Consider the following 23,798-nt stretch of genomic DNA (forward strand, 5'->3'; position numbering starts at 1 on the left):
TGAAATTGAGGGACCAGCATAGTCACATGAAGGCAATTGCTTTTTTAAAGGGTACAGTCTGGTGTCTTGAATTGATGTGGTCGGGTTTCTTCAGTCGATATGGTGTCTTTAGTCCATGTGGTCTGATGTCTATAGTCTTCTATATGGTCTGATGTCTGATCTGATGTCTATAGTCTTCTATATGTTCTGATGTAGTCGATATGGTCTGATGTCTATAGTCTATACGGTCTGATGTATATTGCCTATATGATCTGGTGTCCTTAGTGTGTATGTGGTCTGGTCTCTTTAGATATATGGGCTGGTGTATGTGTAGTCTGGTATCCTTGGTCTATTTTGTGGATGTCTTCATTCCATTTTTTCAGTCAGTGTTAGTCAATGGATCTTTAGCCATGATGGTACTTCTTGTCTTTTCCTGAACCTAAGAGGAAGAACAGACTGTATATGTCCGTGCGTGCGTTTGTTTGTTTGTTTGTTTGTTTGTTTGTTTGTTTGTTTGTTTGTTTGTTTGTTTGTTTGTTTGTTTGTTTGTTTGTTTGTTTGTTTGTTTGTTTGTTTGTTTGTTTGTTTGTTTGTTTGTATCTGTTCGAGTGCATGCTATTTGTGAAACTGTGTTTTGCCTTAGTCAATTACAGCAGGCCACCAGCTAATCAAGAGTTTTTCTCAAGTTACAACACAGTTTATCAGTGAAAATATCCCTTCAACATTTTTTGAGTAGGGCCTGCTATGTCACAAAAAAAACACCAGAATGATTACCCGTTCTTTAATTGCATTTGCGTGCATCACGTTGGAGGTTATGTAAATACATGATAGTCTTCACATTATACCTGTCGTACAACGCTACTCCGTTTTGTTCCCCTTGCCCAGATGAGTAGTGCCCCCTAATGGCCTTCCCGTCTCCTTCAATTACATAGATAACCATGACGCTCGGAAAGCTGCCTTGCTCAAGAGGATGTTAACGGGAAGACTTTAGAATCTCGCTCTTATTGTTGCTTTTCCAGTTAATGGCTAATGAAAAATATGTGCTCGATAACAGAGCCCTAAGTCTCTTTTAATGAATGTAATTTCTTGCAAATCGTCATAACGGCTAGGATCTTCGAATATAATTAAATTTCAAATATATATATCTTTGTATCGAAATGTAAATCCGATTTCAATTTCATCCCAAACAAATAGCACAACACGGGAGCAATTCTAAAGTTTATCCTCTCAAATTCTAGAAGTTGATTCTGCGTCTCTGTCACTTGTCGCTGGAGTGTGTCACGTGTGGCAATTGTTTGCGAGTGTTTCCTAACTCTCGGAATTGTAGAAAATGGCGAACCACGTTGTCTGTGCATTCCCTGCAGGGGACGAAAGTGACGGAAGCAACGATGAATGGGATATCGGGGATTCATCTAAGAAAAGACCGTCTGAAAATGAGGTAAATCATTGGAGAAAAGAAAGAAAATAATGTGTGCAAAGCCTAACGAGGACGACAAGGTTATTTGCTAACGTTAGCTGGTTAGCAAATTTAAAGTTACCCAAAAGAGCAATTCATTTGTCAAACTGTTTTATTGGAATTTCCACGCAGTTCTTTGGTCCTACAATATAGAACATTGATTCGAACAAACAAAGTTAACTAGTTGACAATTATTTTGCCAATGGGTTGGCACTTCACTGGGCGATTGGGGCAGTTGTGGGGGGCGAGAGGATTTCATATTTATACAGTTCTTGAATGTATTTTTCTTCCCTTTGTTTTCTCTAAGCGTCAATCACTGTGTGTTTTGTCTATTTTAAAAATTTTCTTTTTAAATGTATGTCTAGGCAAGTGGAGTACATGAGGGCGAAGAAAACGACGGGTACAGATTGAAGCAAGCCATCAGCAAAGCAGATATCCAGACTGTTGAACAGTTACTGGACAAAGGCAAGTTCTCTCCTAGTGACCAGGGTATATAATCCTGAAAAGTTTACCTTAATTCAATGTTATATAATGCCCATAAGTCCCTTTGGGTGTTGACATTGAGCAACAGCCACCAGTATTTACAGTTTCGAGAGCTCCAATGCATTGAGACAAGTTACTATCCGCTATCTCATCTCAATTGAATGCATGCATTGCACCACATTGTCAGTGTAGGGGTGAACCGTTCCTTCACCAAGTTGTCACGGAAACCCACCAAACTGCAACTACTAAACTACAAAAAAAATTGAACAAAACTAAATGTATTAAAATATACTTCAAACATCAGTCCCTGGTTAAAGAATTTGGCCGGTTTTCTCAGACCAAAAGTTTATCGGGATATAAAAACAATTGTCGGGGAGTTGGCGAGCCATTGACATGCATTGTATTCCAAGGGTCGATTATAGTTCCCACTAATGATCCACAAGCCTCAACTCTGTGTTTACCCGCATCAGCTCATGCTTGAGATGCTTAAAACAAATTTTGAATATGATGGAGGCCAATGGCTCATCAATAACCTGTTGAGCAAAAATCATTGTTGTTTTACATCTCAACATAAATAATGTCAACAATTAGCCTTTGGTCTAAGCTGACAACCTAAATCCTTTCATACATAGTCACTGATAACTGGAATGATGAAGTTACTTATTTCGGTCAGCTATTATAATGGGAAGATGCACTATGTGCTCGTGCCGTGCACAGTGCTGATGTTGGTCGGCAGATTGATTTTCGTGTGACACTGATTCCAGTAGTGCTCTCTCAGCTTGGGAAACAGACAAATCTGTGAGCTGCTGTTTTTATTTGCTCTCACATATGCTTCTGGCCCCCCTCAGACAGATTTCCTGACGACCTGACTCGGGTCGTGGTTATGACAACAATTTAGTTAACATGTAAGGCAGGTTTGATACAAAGATACGCCCTATGAGAGTGCCGTTAAGGCATCTTCATAAACAACCAAGATGGCTGCGGCTGATGTGTCACACGTGTTGGTGCTCTGGTTGGTGGTCGGTCCATTTGTGTCCAGATTCCTTTGGTCTTGGTTCTTTGGCCTTGCAATGCCTGGCTAGGGCCTTGGTGCATTTCAACATAAACGTCTCATACGATGGTATAAAATAACTGAATCAATTATTTTTCATTATTGTAATTGCAAAAACAGTTCTCATCTGCAATTTAAAGCAGTCCCATTGTCTGGGTATTATTTTTCTACTTCAGCCACTAAGCAAGTCAAATAATTTTTCAACAAACTGGCTGCAAAGAAATTCACAAATACGTTTGAACAAAAAGATGAATGCTCTGCAAAAGGAGAGCATACGGACACTGTTAACATTTCATGACATGTACAATTGTCTGGCAACTGTTAACGATTTCAAGGTGTACATTTGGCCCGAATAAATCCAATATTCAAGCAACAATTGTGTTCCTACACCGATTTACTGTTTGGAAAAGGTTGGGCAGTTGCCGGTTTTTAATGTGCGCTGTCCGAACGTAAATGGCAAGTCCTCCAAGAGGCCACAGTTGATCCAGTACGCCTTCCAACAGATACTCTCTTTGCTGTTGCCAGGTGTGGACGTGGAGACCAGACTGGCCTTTGACTGGACGCCCCTGATGTGTGCGGTCAACCTGGCCGACCACGACATGGCCAAGCTGCTACTCAACAGAGGCGCCTCCGCCAACTTCAGCAAAGGTAGCTGCCCTCCCTGCCGTCTGTTTATGATGGACACGTGCAATCACTGAACTTGTTGTACAGTGTCGTATTTAAAAAAAGAATAATTAGACATGCATTCATGAGAACATTTTGAAGAAAGGTGAGTGTGAGAATACTGTTCTTACCCAAACTGTTCGACGTGGAAATAAACAACATAATTCAATCTTTATGTTCAGAAGCCATTAAAAGTCCAAATCATTTTTACACCCCACCTGTTGTGTGATGTGTTTGTGCTTACACAGCTACATATGTTTAAATGTTTGCCCAACACCAGGATCAACCACTAGCAGCTACAGTCCTTATACTGATGGGCATGTCTGTGTATGGTTGTAAATAACCACAGTGGTCTTGAGAGCCATAGCCTTATCCAACATGATTCATCCTATCATATGAATGATACTGATGTCTGTCTCAAAGGATAAGGATCACCTGGGGACCAACATCCGTAGTTGGGTACTCGCTCAGTGTTAACGATATAACCCTAAAAATACAATGACTCATTTGGTTTACCCAAGAAAAGCCTCCACTAGAAAGCATCACCATCCGATGGTCTACAATAGCCTACTCTGTGTTTGCAAGGCTGCATCGTTGACTAAGATGTTGACCTGTTGCAACTGCTTTAAAGTCGACCTGGACCCCACTGGTTAACCCGGGGTAAGGTAAAGCAACGCCCAGTAAGACCCCAGTATCACTGGAGCCTATAGTGCCCCCAGCGGATGGCTCCACGGGCGTGGGAGGGCGTGTAGAGGTCTGATCTCAGAGGTCTGTTGCTCATTGCGTCTGGATCTCCGTGGCGCAGCTCAAGGAATCCTCCCCTCACCTTCTCTTCATCTCCCCCGCAACACGCAGCGGCGCTGCATCTGCCCCTGGTTAGCACTGACGCCAAGGTGTGTGTGTGTGTGTGTGTGTGTGTGTGTGTGTGTGTGTGTGTGTGTGTGTGTGTGTGTGTGTGTGTGTGTGTGTGTGTGTGTGTGTGTGTGTGTGTGTGTGTGTGTGTGTGTGTGTGTGTGTGTGTGTGTGTCAAAAGTTCAGAAATCATGGCCTCAGTTGAAAAGTTGGGAAAATGCCTCTGAATTCTTACATCACCAGAACAGAAGATTGCCATAATGTAAATATATATATATATTTTAGCTTGTAGCATTTGGTTACAGTTCGGTGTATCTAGTAAAATAACAAGTTGGGTAAAATATGGTTGAATGAGGCCTTCTGGTGATGTTCTACCAGGCAGGCCAAATGGTTTATTGGAAATAATAGCTGTGTATCATATAAGGCTAATGTCTATTGTCGTCAACTGGTTAAGTATTCTCCTTCTGCACATCCAAGCAACCAGCTTTGGTTCACAGAACGTGCACATGAAAAACCTTTGTGTGTCGCAGGATTAGGTCATAGGCATGGCAAATCCGGAATTAAGGGGATAGCCATCTTCTATAGCTGTTATCAGACTGCGATTTAGCAGCCCTCACTAAACATTACAGACACTTCCTGATCCTGGATAAGACTTCCTCTCAACCATCCAACCCTTGTTGTTTTGGTTTATTTATTTACTTCCAACATGACGCAAGACTACACAATGTAATGGACGTGGTTTGTGTTAACCTGTCGTGTAGCCTCATTGATAATCGGAAGCCTGCAGAGGTTACGTTGAAAGAAAATGTTTTTGTGTTCTAAATATCTAGTTAAATAAACTTGCTTTCTCATCCAAATTATATCTCATCCAAATTATAACGTCAGAGCAAAGCAATCAGCGTTTCGTCTGTTTGCCTCTATGCCAAGGTAGAGTGAGTCATCAAGATGAGTTAGTGAGGCGTTCAAACAAGATGAACTTGGAGAACTTTCTTTTATAATTTCCATTTTTTAACATTGCCTTGGGGGATTCCGTTTATAGTTTAGATGTTAAAATTACTTTTAATCTTTAAGAGAAAATGAAAAAATGGAAGTATCTTTTTTAATAAACAAAACAAAATGTCGTTAAGTAGTGTACTACTGTCTTTAAGGTACCAAACTTAAAAAGAAAACTAGATCAGTAGTTCAAACTAAAAGTAAATCTAAATCCGTGGTGTTGATCTGGACCGCTGCTTACCCAGACGAGGGCCACACCATGTCAACAAGCAGCTTCTACTTTTTGTTGTAAGATATTATACAAACTGTCCTCTCTCCAACGCCAAGCCGACCACACGCCTCCACCAGGCCTCTGTGAGCAGACGGAGCCCCAGGTCTGAGGACCCACCGCCCTGTCCTCCCTCCCCTAACCCCCCCCCTGACCCCCTGTTGGCAGGCCACTTCAGGGTGCTGAGGACCCACCGCCCTGTCCTCCCTCCCCTAACCCCCCCTCTGACCTCTGACCCCCTGTTGGCAGGCCACTTCACGGTGCTGATGGCCCACCGCCCTGTCCTCCCACCCCTAACTGACCTCTGACCTCTGACCCCCTGTTGGCAGGCCACTTCACGGTGCTGATGGCCCACCGCCCTGTCCTCCCTCCCCTAACCCCCCCTCTGACCTCTGACCCCCTGTTGGCAGGCCACTTCACGGTGCTGATGGCCCACCGCCCTGTCCTCCCTCCCCTAACCCCCCCTCTGACCTCTGACCTCTGACCCCCTGTTGGCAGGCCACTTCACGGTGCTGATGGCCCACCGCCCTGTCCTCCCTCCCCTAACCCCCCCTCTGACCTCTGACCTCTGACCCCCTGTTGGCAGGCCACTTCACGGTGCTGATGGCCCACCGCCCTGTCCTCCCTCCCCTAACCCCCCCTCTGACCTCTGACCTCTGACCCCCTGTTGGCAGGCCACTTCACGGTGCTGATGGCCCACCGCCCTGTCCTCCCTCCCCTAACCCCCCCTCTGACCTCTGACCTCTGACCCCCTGTTGGCAGGCCACTTCACGGTGCTGATGGCCCACCGCCCTGTCCTCCCTCCCCTAACCCCCCCTCTGACCTCTGACCTCTGACCCCCTGTTGGCAGGCCACTTCACGGTGCTGATGGCAGGCTGCACGGCGTCTGCCGGGGAGGACGCCGTCACGCACTGCGTGGAGCTCCTGCTGTCGAGATCCGCTGACCCCAACACGGGCGACAGGTGAGGGACCCGACCCCCCCCAGCCCTCGCTCTCCCCCCTCCTCTGGCCTGTTGGGGCTGGGGGGGGAGGCGGGGGCTGGATCTGGGCGGCTGCTTCCCATTATGTTTGGTGGCCATGTGGGCGCACATCACAGCAGAACTTCCTGTGTGTATATTTGTGTGTGTGAGACTTGGAATGTCCTGTTATGGCGTGTGCGTGCACGCTGGTGTCAGACCAACCAACAGCAGTGGAAGCAGGCCGCAGACGGAGTGGCAGGCCTCGGTACCCCAGGAATAGGTGCTTGGATGCTGTCTGACACGTTTGATGGCCCACAGTTTGGGTATTGTGGGACCATTCTGACCATTCTGTTGTTCGTACCAGTATAATTACAAGATTACATTTCTTTTGCTTTACTGCAAAAATGTGCAGTAATGTCGAACCATTGACTGCTGGCATCCATCAAAAGAACATTGCCAGTGGACGATTGTTTGCATCACGAAGGGACCGAACTCAAACACACTCACTGAGACCTCCGGAAATGGAAAATGTTGTCTGCAGACATAACATTTGGAGAATGGTAACGAGAGAGGGTGTGGGTGACGGAGACAGGGGACCAGGTGAAAATGGAGGGCAGAGGAGGAGACAGGGGACCAGGTGAGAATGGAGGGCAGAGGAGGAGACAGGGGACCAGGTGAGAATGGAGGGCAGAGGAGGAAGAAGAGGAGAAGCGAGTGGCGTGGCGGCTGGCTCTCGTTCAGCCGAAAAAAACCCTTCCTCTTCCTCCTGCCTCTCTCCATCCCTACTTGCATCTGAATATCAAAGCATCAATTACCAGCAGCTGTGGGTCCCTCCGCCTGACTGTAAACACACGTCGTCCATGCTGCAGGCCAGTGTGAGCCAGATGTTCTGCTCGCCACATTGGTTCCCGCACTCCACCGTTCCCTTTGTTCACCTCACCCTCCACTTGGGCCACCTCCTGCTTTGAGGCGCTCCGTGTTGTCTGTGGAAGGCGTTGCCTGTTCCTAGCTGGGTTACATTGAGAACAGGGCCATTGGCTCTGTCCGTTACAACAACCTTGTCTTTGAAGAAGATTCTGGGTCTGCCCTTGTTGAAATCGCACCATCACAGGCTTTACTAACGTGAGGGCGCACCAGCAGGGCCGCACGTCACCATGCAGTGTTTATTCTGGTGTGGTCCTTATCTATTGCTATGTTAGAGACACGGGCAATCGACCATTCCTGAAGACTTGTACGCATGTGAATTACCTGCTATTCATCTTGCAGTGATTCCTGCCTTTGGGAACGCAGATTGCCAAAGGACAGTATCACCCCCCCCCCCCCCCCCCCCCCCCCATCAGAGGCAGAGTATAACTGGAAGAAGAAGGAAGTGTTAAAGCTCTCACTGCAGTTAATCACTAAACCATGCCTTGGATTCCTCGGAAATTGCATGACGCAGCATGATTGTAGATGCGTCAATTGCACTGTTGCTGACCTGTACCCTGATTAGTGTGTGTGAACAGTTCTCTGAATCTGACCAAACACACAGCCATTACATTTCTGGGAACTTGTCAGGTGAGGTTGATGAATTGGCCCACATCTTTCCCACCCTTGTGGCTGGCTGGTGGACTCCCACAGTACCTCGATCACAGGTGATAAATGACTCTGGTCATTTACTAAACGGAGTCAGCTCACTGACTCTGACTTCTCATAGCGGCCTTCAGCGAGGGAGATCATTGTACGTGGAGCCAGGTTTAAAGTGTAACTTTGTAGGTCTGAAGTCAACACAGCCAAACGATTCACAAAGACTGCCGATTCCCTGGAGCTGGTTTATCTCTGACAGAATGGCCAGGCTCTGAAACCCTTTACCTTTACTGGGGTCGATCGCCGCGATATTTGCTACAAGCTTCACTTGCATTCTATTCTTTCATGAATGATAGGTTCCCATAGTTGCCCACGACATCGTGTCCTTGACTCTACCTCCAGTGCTAAAATGCTCGAAAGTCCTGTTGATATATTACTATTTTTGTTTATCCAATTTCTTTTTGTGAATAGTAAGCCAAAGCGCCGGTATGGTTTATTAGTTTACGCTGTGTTATAAAGAATCTTTATCTAAGTTCAGTTATTTTAGTTTAATGCGTCGATACCTGAGTGTATTGCACAAACAAGTGTATTCAATAAATACATAAAAGTTTAACCGACCACTTTCACCCCTGTCTGTTCGCGTGCTGTATCTTAAGTTGCCGTTAAACAAATTTGCCCTTTGCAAATTAAAAAGCGACTACTTTCTGTCTCAGCAACACTGAGACTCTACAGGATCCTGTCATTTTCCTTTATTTTGTCACTTTTTCTATTCAAATGAAATGCCTTAAATAACTCCTTGTTACCCTCTATTGAACCTGTCGTATAATGTGCCAGACCATGGAACTAGATAGAAAGCAACCGCTACACAGACGGCCTTCCTTCACAGCTGACCACTACTGTTTGGTAGTAGGTGGGGTCCAGTGTGATGAATCTCTGTCTTAATGTTTGGCCTTGATGGGGAGGTAGGCCCAACCGTCTCTATTGCTTTGGTTATACACTTGCATCATTTACTGCGTCTATTGGTGATCTTTGATTTTCCATCTATATGTATATACTGGTCTTTTTATTGGTCCTCATGGTGCAGAAATGTCTGTTTATCCCATGGTGCCAATATGGTGTTAAAGTATACCATAGATGTACAATCTTCTAAAATTCAGTAATTAGTTCAGCACATAACTAGATGCATGCTGACCCCTAGGGGCTCTTTATAGCCTTGCATCTATTATTTATATTGACATCTGCTTTACGTCGTTTTTGTCCTCATGGTCATTTGTTCGTTCTCTCTGCTCGCTAGACATTTTTGACCCTTCTTCTAATGTTCTTTCTTATCCATTACGTTCTATTTCGATATGCAATGCTCTCCTCCTGCTGTCCTTTTGTGTCTTTTATTAATTTCAGCCTGTCCTTTCTAACATTATGTTAAAATAGTGTCACTTGTATTGAAAGGAGCTATGGAGATGACAGGACCAATATCTCTCTCTAGGTCTGAGATGTCATGTCTGATGCTTGCAGCCAGGGACGGCCTCGGCAAGGTCATCAACCTGCTGGTGTCACATGGAGCCCATGTCGACGCCCAGGACGTCAACGGTTACACTGTGGGCACACACACACACACACACACACACACACACACACACACACACACACACACACACACACACACACACACACACACACACACACACACACACACACACACACACACACACACACACACACACACACACACTGCTATAGTACTCCCATCACAGTAGAGAGCGTTGCTTGTGCAGTTATTTCTTAGTCGTTTTCTATTTGTTTACCTTCACGTCATCAGTGATTGGATGAGAATGACAGCAGGGTCTCCTCCTCCCCTGTGCGTCTCCTCAGGCCCTGGCCCTGGCAGCGCAGTACGGACGAGTCGAGGCGGCGCTGAAGTTGCTCCAGCTGGGAGCAGACAAGACCCTCCGGACCAACGACGGCCAGAGCCCTGCTGACATCGCTGTGGTCTACAAACACACACGGGTACCTGACCACACACTGCCCTACCACCTGACCACACACTGCCCTACCACCTGACCACACACTGCCCTACCACCTCACACTGCCCTACCACCTGACCCTGCCCTACCACCTCACACTGCCCTACCACCTGATCACACACTGCCCTACCACCTCACACTGCCCTACCACCTGACCACACACTGCCCTACCACCTCACACTGCCCTACCACCTCACACTGCCCTACCACCTGACCACACACTGCCCTACCACCTGACCACACACTGCCCTACCACCTCACACTGCCCTACCACCTGACCACACACTGCCCTACCACCTGACCCTGCCCTACCACCTGACCAAACACTGCCCTACCACCTCACACTGCCCTACCACCTGACACTGCCCTACCACCTCACACTGCCCTACCACCTCACACTGCCCTACCACCTCACACTGCCCTACCACCTGACCACACACTGCCCTACCACCTGACCACACACTGCCCTACCACCTGACCACACACTGCCCTACCACCTCACACTGCCCTACCACCTGACCCTGCCCTACCACCTCACACTGCCCTACCACCTCACACTGCCCTACCACCTGACCCTGCCCTACCACCTCACACTGCCCTACCACCTCACACTGCCCTACCACCTGACCAAACACTGCCCTACCACCACACACTGCCCTACCACCTGACACTGCCCTACCACCTGATCACACACTGCCCTACCACCTCACACTGCCCTACCACCTGACCAAACACTGCCCTACCACCTCACACTGCCCTACCACCTCACACTGCCCTACCACCTGACCACACACTGCCCTACCACCTGACCCTGCCCTACCACCTCACACTGCCCTACCACCTCACACTGCCCTACCACCTGACCCTGCCCTACCACCTCACACTGCCCTACCACCTCACACTGCCCTACCACCTCACACTGCCCTACCACCTCACACTGCCCTACCACCTCACACTGCCCTACCACCTCACACTGCCCTACCACCTCACACTGCCCTACCACCTCACACTGCCCTACCACCTGACCCTGCCCTACCACCTCACACTGCCCTACCACCTCACACTGCCCTACCACCTGACCAAACACTGCCCTACCACCTCACACTGCCCTACCACCTCACACTGCCCTACCACCTGACCCTGCCCTACCACCTGACCCTGCCCTACCACCTGACCCTGCCCTACCACCTCACACTGCCCTACCACCTGACCCTGCCCTACCACCTGACCACACACTGCCCTACCACCTGACCCTGCCCTACCACCTGACCCTGCCCTACCACCTGACCCTGCCCTACCACCTGACCCTGCCCTACCACCTGACCTCACACTGCCCTACCACCTGACCCTGCCCTACCACCTGACCTCACACTGCCCTACCACCTGACCCTGCCCTACCACCTGACCCTGCCCTACCACCTGACCACACAGGGGTACCTGACCCACACTCCTCTGCCAGCGCCTGAACCTCGGGCGATTGATCCAGGGGCTGTCTCTTTTGAAAGCGTGTCTTTCAGGAGTGCGGACCAGGATGGGATTGCAGTAGGATGGGATTACAATTACTGTGCAGCGTTGCGTCCTAGCTCCGTCTTCCTTGTATGTGCAGCCAGTGGCGCCCCCAAGGGGTGGAGGGGGACGGTTCCCCCTGGGCACACGGGTTATATGCTTAGTGGGCAGATTCTTCTGCCTGATGTTTTACATTAGGTACTATTCATTTAAAATTATAATGAATAATTTTTATAATGGTGCAAATTCAAGAAAATAACAATTGCATGGCCAGTGAACCCCATTCAATGATTTGATCCTTACAATCAATGTAGTTAAAGCTGCATATTTGTCTTTTTCAGGATAATGGCAACTAGCCTATTTGAAGAACAATTAATCACCCAACCCATTTACAGTTGCATCACACTGGAATGGTTAAGGAACCCAAACTGTACCGGTATTAGTCTCGGCACATCAGATAATTAGTAAGGCTAGCTATAAAATAAGAAATCAAAGAATATTATGTCTTTCCTTTACTCTCATATTGACGTAGATGTCACCAAGCCTTATGCTGAAACAGCATTTATGAATTCCTGATTTCAGGGACAGCTTTTGTTTTTGGAGTGTGCCAGCCCAAGGTTTTCAGGGGGGCCATCTGGCCACCCCTATGAACAATGTATGGGGGCGCCACTGTGTGCAGCATACAGGGTGCTTGTTCTACTCCATTCCAGGAGAGATATTCAGTTTAATTTAAACTACCGTGTATCTTAATATCATAGTGAGTTGTCAACTGGTGTGACCTGAATGTGAAGTAAAAATGATTAGAATTATAACCAAACACTGCTTATATGCAGACTCGGTTTAGGATGATTATATCAGACACAGTGCCTGTAGCCCCAATCATGTCTGTACTGGCATCAAGGCGTGCATTGCATTCCCTGGTCCGTGTACGTGGCCCGTGGAGCTTCAGGTGGGTTGCACCGGAGCCCCGGTGTTAATGGGCTCTCCCATATAACTCGTGTACACTTGCCTGCTCTGCCCTCAGTTGACCCACATCCTCAGCGCTTCAGGACAAGGATACAACGCCAGGAGGGACAGCCTCTCCAAGACCCCCCGGGGCGAGGCAGGAGGCCCCGACGATTCCCCAGAGTGGTTAGTCTGTTCCCCATGTAACCTTCATCTGAACACATCCGTCCTCGCCGTCAGGCAGGGGGTGTGTCTGTCGCCCTCTAATGGCCAGTCGGAGGGTCACACGGGGAGCAGGTCGTCTGGAGCCTTGACCAGACGTAAACAACAATAAACATCCTCTGTGTGCTCGGACCCGAGGCTCTGGTTGATTCATGTTGAAGACGTATGGAGTTCCACCTTGTCCAGTAACGCACTTAAAAGCACCTATCTAACAATGAATTATTGTTCTAAGAACATCTAACATTGAATCCAAAAGCGATAAGAGCTCTGACATGTATAGGAAAAGGTTGCATGTGACCATATTCATGTATTTCACACATTATTTAAATCTTGTGTTTAATGTCCCTATATTCCTAATACATCTTTATCAACGAGGTGCTCATAATTAACAGGGTGAGATACAGCTGTGCTTTTACCCCAGAGATAAACTGATGGTCCTCATTGTAGTTTCTGTTATGCTACCCATATCTTCCCGTATCTTCTGGGTCATCTCACCAACATCTTCCCACGCTGGTGATTAGCCTCCAGCAGACCGTCAGTGTTGGCCGAGGTTAGGTCTGTCTGTCATCGTGTCTCGTCTGTCCCCAGCCTCACCAAGCTGGGGGACCTGGAGCTGCTGCTGCACGGCCTCAAGCTGGGTTACCTGGCCGACGTCATGACCGTGAGTCCAGCACACGCACCTGGCCATTCACAGGCCTATCCAGATACAATCAATATTCACTAATGGTCATTGATTATTGAAATAGAATGGATTGGGTATAAAAAGGATTTCTGGATAATGCATCAATGCATTTTAAACACGTGGACAAAAACACAATGGATTAGCTATCCTATATATATTATAATTGAATGTCGGTACAAACTAGAAAATGCATTTCCTGCAGAAAATGCGGTGAGTGCTGTAGTACAAAGTAAGGTTGAAAATATTTTTAATAAAGCCACATGGATTAACGCACGCGCACACACCATTTTTAGCAATGCTTTGCGCTTTTCATTCAGCGGTCACTTTATTTGTTTCCAACCATTTTCTTAAAAAGTCTGCATGTTTCCATTGTTTACTCCATTTAGACTTTTGGACTTTTGGTCAAATCCCTTCACTTGATTTAAGCCATTTAACGTTTCTTTATGTCTTAATCTATGATGGCTTTATTAAAAATATTTCCAACATCTTTTTGTACTACAGGAAATGCATTTTCTAGTTATTAAGATCAAATCCTCACCAGATGCCAATAAAGTCAATGTTAAGTATGTCTTCAAATACATTTCAGTAAACCACTCCCATAATAATCTTCTGTAGAAGGAATGACCCCATGCAAACGGTTAAAACTAGTTTTTGGAAGCACTCTGCTACCAATAGCTCTCCATAGCATCATAACATATGGCAATGGCTACAACCTGTGAATAAAGACCAAGATTTGAGGTTGCCTCTTCTGTTCAGAAGGACTGAGTGAAACATTAAGTACAGGGAGTGCTCTGGATTAGTTTTGTCTCGTTGGTTTTTGATGGGTGCTGTAGATGTTCTCTGCCACGGTGAGCGGGGGGGCTGTACCCTGGATACAGTGTGATGATACCTGGGTGATGAACAGTGATCCCTAACAAACTGTGGGGTATCCAGCACAGCTGCAGAATCACCACTATGACACGGAGTCCATGTGGGAACGGGGCGTGCTGGGAACGGTTTACATATTTCCCCTCTTCATACTGGGCCCTGTGTATTAAACTGCAGTATCTCTTCTTTTGTTTGAGTTATGGGCCTCGTTTGATTGATGGCGAGTAGGTCGGCAGGCTGCTGGTAGATTGTTTTGGCCCTGCAGCAGATCCACATGCAGGTACATCTGCTTCGGGTGCTGGGGTCAGCACCACGAGTGAGTGGGTTTGATTTGGTAAATACTAAAGCTCTCTGTCTCTGTCTGTCTCTGTCTGTCTCTCTCTCTGTCTCTGTCTCTCTCTGTCTCTCTCTCTGTCTCTGTCTGTCTCTCTGTCTGTCTCTCTGTCTCTGTCTGTCTCTGTCTCTGTCTCTGTCTGTCTCTGTCTCTGTCTGTCTCTGTCTGTCTCTCTCTGTCTCTGTCTCTCTCTGTCTCTGTCTCTGTGTCTCGGTCTGTCTCTGTCTCTGTCTGTCCTCTGTCCCTGTCTCTGTCTGTCTCTGTCTGTCTCTCTCTGTCTCTGTCTCTCTCTGTCTGTGTCTCGGTCTGTCTCGGTCTCTCTCTGTCTCTCTGTCTCTCTCTGTCTCTCTCTGTCTCTGTCTCTCTCACGCTCTCTCTGTCTCTGTCTCTCTGTCTCTGTCTCTCTCTCTTCTCTGTCTCCGTCTCTCCGTCTCTCTGTCTCTCTCTCTCTCTGTCTCGGTCTGTCTCTGTCTCTGTTTCGGTCTGTCTCTGTCTCGGTCTGTCTCGGTCTGTCTCTGTCTCTCTCTTCTCTGTCTCTGTCTCTGTGTCTCTCAGGAGAACGACGTCACCTGGAGCAGCTTGTTGACCATGGACAGGGAGGACCTGCAGAAGGTAACAGTCGGGGCTTCGTCAGCCCGCCACACTCCGCGCTGACCCGGAAAGAGTCTGCACAGCTGCTGATGTCATGCTCCATTAGAGCAACACCATCCACTCTGGGTGCATCTGGTAGACGCAGTACCATCATGGGCATAGTTTTATACGAGGAAGGAATGTGTACAGTAGAAGTGGAATGGTTTCACCGTTGAAAGGGTATTTCATTATTTCTATTTATCGTTGGTCACTTAATGCTTACCATTCATCCACTTGATTGTTTTGATAATGCCTGGATCGGTGTTGTAGGTCGGTTTTCTGGTTTCAATTACTGATGATAAATTTTCCCTTGGCTTTTATTTAGGCTAGTAGAATGTATTGGATTAAGCGATTGTCTATTTCCGATTGTCAGCCTGTAACTATAAACCCCCAACTAAGGGAAAGTGAGTGAGTGAGTGAACAGAGGGTGACCCTGTTCTCTCCTGTCAGGCTGGCATCACAGACCCAAAGGACCAGAAGAAGGTCCTGGAGGCAGTACAGGACATGGTCCTGGACCGGGCGGACATGGAACACTTCACCGAGATCACCGGAGACAGCGGGTAGGTACCAGGGTCTGACTGCAGCCTTCACCCTACCAACACATCAGGGGTAGTGCAGGCAGGGTCCGAACTCATGGTAAAGAGATTCAGGGTTGCACAGTAAACATTGTGAAATTCAATTTTGGGGCCTGGGTGTAGGTGATTGGTTAGGGATGGTTGATCTGGATAATATATTTCTAAGGAGGTGTATAAAATACAATTGTTGACATGTATCAGGATGAACATAATGTCCCCAGCAACAGACCATGCTCTGGTGTCCCCCCCCCTTATGGAAACAGATCTGCAGGTGGTGGTAAAATATAAGGGTCGTCTTCACACATACACCCCTGTCCCCCCACCCCACCCAGACACCGCCCTGTGTATTCCTCCCTCGACCATCCCACCACTCTTCCCTCCCCTTGCTGGGGTCGTCCATCACAGCCAGGGGTCTCCCCCCAGCTCCTCCCCTCGCGGGGGAGCGTGGAGCTCCTAGCGTGGATCTCCTCCAGGGCCCTCATGGTTTGAGTGGAGCGTAATGATTTGTAAGGTGCGTGGGGACAGAGGACTAACAGCAGGGTCCAAACACAGGAAACCCATGGTGTGTGTGTGTGTGTGTGTGTGTGTGTGTGTGTGTGTGTGTCTGTGTGTGTGTATGTGTGTTGGCAATGCTGTTCGCTGTCGCATTGAGCGAGCTTCGCTTTATATGCTATACGGAGCTGAAGAACCGCACATTTAATAAGTATGGATTCATAAAGGAAGTACCGGTACATCTTATTGAAGTTAAGGTTCCATTTATTTTGGTCGGGTAATGACGAGCATGCCACCTCTCATCCGAAGACGCAAGACTCAATCCTCAAACCAACCTGCATGCCTTTTCATAGGAGTGTGAATCTTTTAGTATCTCACTGAGATTCATTTTGATTTTCAATAAAAATCGATTCTCAATTCAAAGCGGTTCCTGATTCACAATGAGCTGTACTAGAGAAGGCTGCTGTGGTACATTGATATGATTAAGTCGTTTGATATTTGAAAAAAGTAATATCAACTGATTGCAATAATGTAAACGCACAGACATTCTGAGAACACACACACACACACCCCTCTTTCTACACACACACACACACACACACACACACACACACACACACACACACACACACACACACACACACACACACACACACACACACACACACACACACACACACACACACACACACACACACACACACACACACCCCTCTTTCTACACACACACACTCTCTCTAACGCGCGGGGTCCCCGCTCCGCCCCGGGGGCCGGTCGCTGCCATGTCTCCGGCTCTCCGCCGGCTGGCTGAACTAGCAGCGAGGGAGGGGGCGGCGTGGCAGAGCGCTGACACTGTTTACAGCCCCCTGACAGAGTGTGGGCGGGCGGCCGCGGCTGGCTGAGACACATTAAGATAAGAGCCATCATACCCCCGCCTGGGCCCCCAGGACTCAGGGCGTCCGGCGGGGGCCCGGCGGGGGCCCGGCGGGGGCCCGGCGGGGGCGGGGGAGACGTGCAGCGCTAATCGTTTAGGGGTGATGCGTGGGGAGCAGGGAGGACGGGCTGGGTTAGTCTGGGCCGGACGGGCAGCGACGGACACCTGTTAGCCTCTCTTAAGGGTTAAAGGCAGGTTGGGCCCGGCCATCCGTCAGTCTGCCGCACTGCCCGTGGGTCGGCCAGCTTGTCTTGTCTCGTACGTGTGGACGGGTTCCAGGGCAAAGCGTTCGTCAGCATGGTACCTTCATGTCCAGTGGGACCATGTTTTGTAATGTTCTTGGTAGGGCTGCTCGATTATGAATTTTGGTGTATATACAATATTGAAATCACGATTATTCAAACGATTATTTGTGAGTTTGAAAAACATGTTTTTATTCAGCTTGTCTCTCCAAAACAACACTTTGTAACTGAGAACTTTGAAAAAAATACACAAAATGGTCAAATAGAAAATGTTCAAATCTAAAATAATGTACCGATAAGTATCCAGCTGTTCTGTACTTTCTATAAAACATTTAATGAAATAAATATAAATGTAATTGTTTCAACTCGATTATATTACTTTTGTGATCGGTTGACTCTAAAGTCGAAATCGTGATCAAAATTTGATCAATCACCCAGCCCTAGTTCTTGGTTAACGCAACAAAATGAAGTGTGTGTGTGTGTGTTACAGCAGTGAGGAGTTCTTCAGCTTCCTCCTCAGTCTCCAGCAGCAGTGCCATTACCTGACGGAGACCGTCCAGGAAGTCAGCCGGCGCTTCCCCAAGAGGGCCTCCGAGGTACTGCCTGTCTGTCTGTCTGCCTGTCTGTCTGCCTGTCTGTCTGTCTGCCTGCTAGGGCTGTAACGATACACAAATTCACGATTCGGTTTGTATCACGATTTTTGACCCACGGTTCGATACATCCGACGATTCTTTTAAATTTAAAAGGCATTTTATTTAAACAACACTTAAATACCAATTATCTTAATGTAACATTTAATAACAAATAATTTGGAACACTGAACAGATTTGAACCGAAAGAATACTATTAAAGTATAGCTAAATTAATAAAGAAATAACCAAAGATTGCAGTTGGAGGATGCTTTTTGCTGGTAGGCATAATAGGGCCCCTTTAACTGTTTGGTTGGTTTATTCAAATATCCTTATTAGCGCTTCTTATTAGGCTATGTGTAGCTTAAATAATGACATAATCAGGCCGTATAGAATGCAACATGTTTAATAGCCTAACTTTCAATAGATGAGGAAAAACATGAACGTCGCAATAACGAGGCATAGTGTTACGAGTAGCATATGTGTGTGCGGGAGAATGGCAGTGTGCGTATGCGTGTGTGAGTGACGTCAGCGAGTGAGTGGACGAGCGAGGAGAGCGAGCGGTAGCGCGTGTGTCTAGTGAAGAAGCGAACGAGTCCGGTAGAATAAAGTACCCATCCTGTCAATAATCGGTGGCCGCTTCATTCCGACCTTTAAGCAGACAAACTGCCAGTCAAATCACACAAAACAATAGAGACAGGATCACACAGGCAATTTTTTTCGCGCTTGGCCCACTCTGGATAAATGTCGTTCATATCGCATATGAGGACTTCGACGGCTGTGGAGAAATGCAATCCTCCGTAGCCACGGAGAGCTGTGATCACAGAGAGGGCATCTCGTCACATATTTACGGCATCGATAGGAGTGGGCGCTGTCAGCAGGCTATTATTTAGACAAATTATTAGCAAATTTCAATCGGACAATTTGACCGAAGAGTTAGAAAGGGCATATCGCGCTTCTGCCTTCTCACACCGTGAGTCGGGTTCGTGGCTTTGAGTATCGCGATTTTCGGTTTGATACGCGTATCGTTACAGCCCTACTGCCTGCCTGTCTGTCTGCCTGCCTGTCTGTCCTTCTGTTGGGGACCTAAGACATACCCCCAAGTAATAAATGAAGTCATGTTCATATTCTCAGCAAGTAGCTTTTCATTGTTTTTAATGATTTGCTGTTACCAATACTTCCCAGAACTGAAGGCGTGTCAGTTAGTTGATGTATTCCTGCATGTGCATCACACCAACACCAGAGCTGGGCTGGGCATGCAGTGTTGAACCTGCTCTGTTGAAGCTCAGCAGGATTCACTTCTGAACAGCAAATTGAATGTTCCATCCATTCTTTAGAAGACTGTTATTTAGAGCGCGGCTGACATATTGGCCACATGATGGCTCTGTAGAGAGAGGAGTGTGTCTGGATAAGGACGGCCCTGAAGCCCCCTCTCCAGGGCAGGTACACCCCCAGACCCACCGGGGCCCCTCTCCAGGGGAGGTACACCCCCAGACCCACCGGGGCCCCTCTCCAGGGGAGGTACACCCCCAGACCCACCGGGGCCCCTCTCCAGGGCTGGTACACCCCCAGACCCACCGGGGCCCCTCTCCAGGGCAGGTACACCCCCAGACCCACCGGGGCCCCTCTCCAGGGCAGGTACACCCCCAGACCCACCGGGGCCCCTCTCCAGGGGAGGTACACCCCCAGACCCACCGGGGCCCCTCTCCAGGGGAGGTACACCCCCAGACCCACCGGGGCCCCTCTCCAGGGGAGGTACACCCCCAGACCCACCGGGGCCCCTCTCCAGGGGAGGTACACCCCCAGACCCACCGGGGCCCCTCTCCAGGGCAGGTACACCCCCAGACCCACCGGGGCCCCTCTCCAGGGGAGGTACACCCCGAGACCCACCGGGGCCCCTCTCCAGGGGAGGTACACCCCGAGACCCACCGGGGCCCCTCTCCAGGGGAGGTACACCCCCAGACCCACCGGGGCCCCTCTCCAGGGCAGGTACACCCCCAGACCCACCGGGGCTCGTGCAGGGGAGGTACACCCCCAGACCCACCGGGACTCGTGCAGGGGAGGTACACCCCCAGACCCACCGGGACTCGTGCAGGGGACTGCTGCTTCAGTTCACTGCGTCAAGTCGCACATATCCTGAGGTCTCAATGCAGGTTCTATTGTTTTGATTTAAGTTCAGTGTGGACATTACATCTTGAACATATCTGGGACATATCTACATTGAATGTAGTAACTGACATCCAATAAAAAATACAAAAGACAAAAATGAACAGTGTTCAGTATAATGACAGTCCTCAGGTGTCCCAAAGTAATCACAGCAAGACTCCTCAATTTAAGGGGTACTACAAAAGTGTGTGTGTGTGTGTGTGTGTGTGTGTGTGTGTGTGTGTGTGTGTGTGTGTGTGTGTGTGTGTGTGTGTGTGTGTGTGTGTAGATGGTGTTCTCCCTAGACCCTAAGAAGGAGGCTCAGGGGGTGTGTAGGAAGCTTCTGCTCCAGGCTGGCGACTTGCAGAGGGAGGTGTCCTGTCTCTACAACCTGCTGTCCAAGGTCAGCACACGCACATCACCGGCTCATTTCAAGTTCGGATGTTTGTTTCGTTGGTTGCTTATATGCACCAGGAAGAGCCAGGGAGCCACAAAATGTTGTATGGTAAATGCCCCCGTAGGTAAAGAAAGCAGAGGTATCTGAACCGGGGTAACAAGTGAACTGAGGCAGCAGAGCAGCTACTTAACAATAGGGACATCCTAAAAAATAGTCAAAAAAAAATATTTTTTATCATTAATATATGGATTTGTTTGTTATGGTGGTTCTCTTATGTCAGACTTGTATGGAAAGCCATGAAGGCCACAAAAAGTGCAAAACCGTATGGAATCCGTGCGGTTGGCAAGAATTCCGTACGGTTTTGAATGACTAATAGCCGCGGCTATTAGTCATTCACTCCGGCTATTAGTCATTCACTCCGGCTATTAGATATGCAGAACGAGCCCCTCCCTCTTCTTTGCTTGACCACTAAGTTTGAAGGCTGTCTAACCAATCAGTGAAGAGAAACACCAGACTAAAGTAACGCATTGTCGAGACTAGAGCTGCAGTGCCTCCATGTTTCGCCGTAACATAAAGCTGTGTTGTCTTTACTAGTTTCACTACAATGTAATGACCACCACTAGCTAGTGGAAAATACATTTTTGTCTAGTACAGTGATATATTTGTATATGTTAGGCTATATATTGAGATGGCAGTGTGCGAAATATTCGGGGATGCCCTCATCCCCAGATTGTTCTCGATATGCAGTAGCCAGCGAGGCCATAACATTACAATATTTCATGGATGCAAGCAAGCCAAGACAATCGATCTATATTTATAGCCTACATGACAACACACACAAACACACTTTAAACACACTGGTAAAGCAATAGGAGCCTGCATTGGCTAAAGTTGTTGGGATGCACGTTATTTTATAACGGGGAGGGGCAAAGTTGTGCATTACAATGCAAACACGACAATAACTGGTACCGTTCTTGCGCACTCAGAAGAACATGAACTGAATTAATGCCAGGTATATAGCATATCGGAGACGGGCACACAATCAGTGCATTTGCAAATGAAAGCCTGCAGTATGACCGATCTTGTGACATTATTTAACCATCCATCTACAGCTAATACGATCAGACAGATGCATCATTGATCACATGTAAGCCCACAACAAGCCCAACATCACCACGGCAGGTGCGCTCTCTCTCGCACATTCACACAATCACTCCAACTTCTCCAACTCCAAGGCAAGGCTGTTTCACTAAGACCACAAACAACCACAACTAACCAGCCTACATATCCACAACAATGCGCAGGACTGTCGGCTCCGCTTGTCAAAAAAATAGAACGTATTTGTGAATAAATGCTTTGAATTCTGAATACTGGACTTGGTGAGCTTAAATAGGCTACATTTAAGTGACCTTTAGTGAGATGGCCTAAAACGGAATACAAATGAATTATTCTAGGACATAGGCTTTCAGGATCAATTCAGAGGTTCAACTGTTCGGGATTCATTTTGCTTAGCCAGTGAAAGTGATCAGCTGTAGATTCCACACACAAAAGTGATCCATTCATCGTGTGTGTGTGTGTGTGTGTGTGTGTCCTCAGACGGAGCAGGCCGGCGGCCCAGTCAGGGTCCCCTCACCCCGTCCCGTTGGCAGCAGCAGCAGGAGGTGGTTGGTGAGCGGCGTAACGCTCAGCACTCTGGGGCTCCTCCTGGTGTGTTTCTCCCAGCGGGTCTGGTGAGGGGGACCCCTGGGCACCGTTCAGCGGCCCAGCGGGTCTGGAGAGGGGAACCCCTGGGCACCGTTCAGCGGCCCAGCGGGTCTGGAGAGGGGGACCCCTGGGCACCGTTCAGCGGGTCTGGAGAGGGGACCCCTGGACACCGTTCAGCGGGTCTGGTGAGGGGACCCCCTGGGCACCGTTCAGCGGGTCTGGTGAGGGGACCCCCTGGGCACCGTTCAGCGGGCGTTGGAGCCTAGACTGAGCACATGTTGGGATGTCTGTTCAAGGAATTATACCTAACAGGTTTATATTATTTCATTGATGTTATTTTGTTGTTGCTTCTGAGTTTTTATGTTATGTTAAAATAAATGTTAACGCATTTGCAGTTGCATTTGCCTGCGTGACTATTTGCCTATTTATCAACGCATTTTCTTCAAAACTTAACTACAATAGATTGTTTCCTATCCACCTTCTTCAATACTTTTTAAAACCTGTTTTTCATTTTTAATTTAGATATTTTGATAAAGCTACTATTGCAAAAAAAACTCGGTTACCAATAGTCAGTTGATAATTAAATTAATTCAACCAATAATGGGAAATGAGAAAAACTTAAGATTATTTAATTAGAGGCCTTTATTTTTTTGGAGGAAGGCCGAGCTCTCTGAGTGGCCAACGACGTGCGTCGAGACGTAGGTCGCATTGGTCGCGTCGTAGGTAGCATTGATCGCGTCGTAGGTCGCATTGGTCGCGTCGTAGGTCGCATTGGTCGCGTCGTAGGTCTCATTGGTGGGACTCTCTAAATCGACGCCACTTCGACCTGGGCGGGACTTTACGTCCTACGTCACTCGCTATGGGTGTGCATGTGTGCGCATAGCCGTCACTCGCGATGGGTGTGCATGTGAGAAAGGTTTTGGCTTTAGTGTAATGGGTTGGTAATAACGGTTCTGATGATTTTTCTGATGGAAAAGTGGTCTTTTATTTCCATAATCTTTGTTCAGTGAACTCATAAACCCGTTTGTTAGTTAGCAGTTAAACAAAATGCGATCTCTTTGTTTACAGATACCAACGACCAACTGATGATTGGGGGTTCGATTCCCTAGTGGTGCAAGGTTTTTTCTTTCATTTTGGACTGCACACACATCGCGAGTGACGGATACTCGCACAATGTACACACATCACTGTCTTTACAATTTCTAG

At 47.9% G+C, this 23,798-nt stretch overlaps 1 protein-coding gene across 2 annotated transcripts; it reads left to right on the plus strand.

Moving 5' to 3' along the window:
* The first annotated feature begins 941 nt into the window (after nt 1–941).
* asz1 (ankyrin repeat, SAM and basic leucine zipper domain containing 1) lies at nt 942–22,989 on the plus strand. Of its 2 annotated transcripts, none has more exons than XM_060060090.1 (13): nt 942–1,417; nt 1,801–1,900; nt 3,495–3,617; nt 6,596–6,707; nt 9,751–9,862; nt 10,137–10,271; nt 12,819–12,925; nt 13,550–13,622; nt 15,400–15,456; nt 15,925–16,034; nt 18,208–18,313; nt 20,781–20,894; nt 22,485–22,989. In XM_060060090.1, the coding sequence occupies exons 1-13, from the start codon at nt 1,310–1,312 to the stop codon at nt 22,620–22,622; spliced, it is 1,395 nt and encodes a 464-aa protein (XP_059916073.1). In that variant the 5' UTR covers nt 942–1,309; the 3' UTR covers nt 22,623–22,989. The 2 variants fall into 2 exon arrangements, with proteins under 2 accessions (XP_059916073.1, XP_059916074.1); XM_060060091.1 differs by having other exon boundaries at nt 18,211–18,313.
* The last annotated feature ends 809 nt before the right edge of the window (nt 22,990–23,798 follow it).

The sequence above is a fragment of the Gadus macrocephalus genome, chromosome 9 (assembly GCF_031168955.1).
Source record: "Gadus macrocephalus chromosome 9, ASM3116895v1".
Taxonomy (NCBI): Eukaryota; Metazoa; Chordata; class Actinopteri; order Gadiformes; family Gadidae; genus Gadus; species Gadus macrocephalus.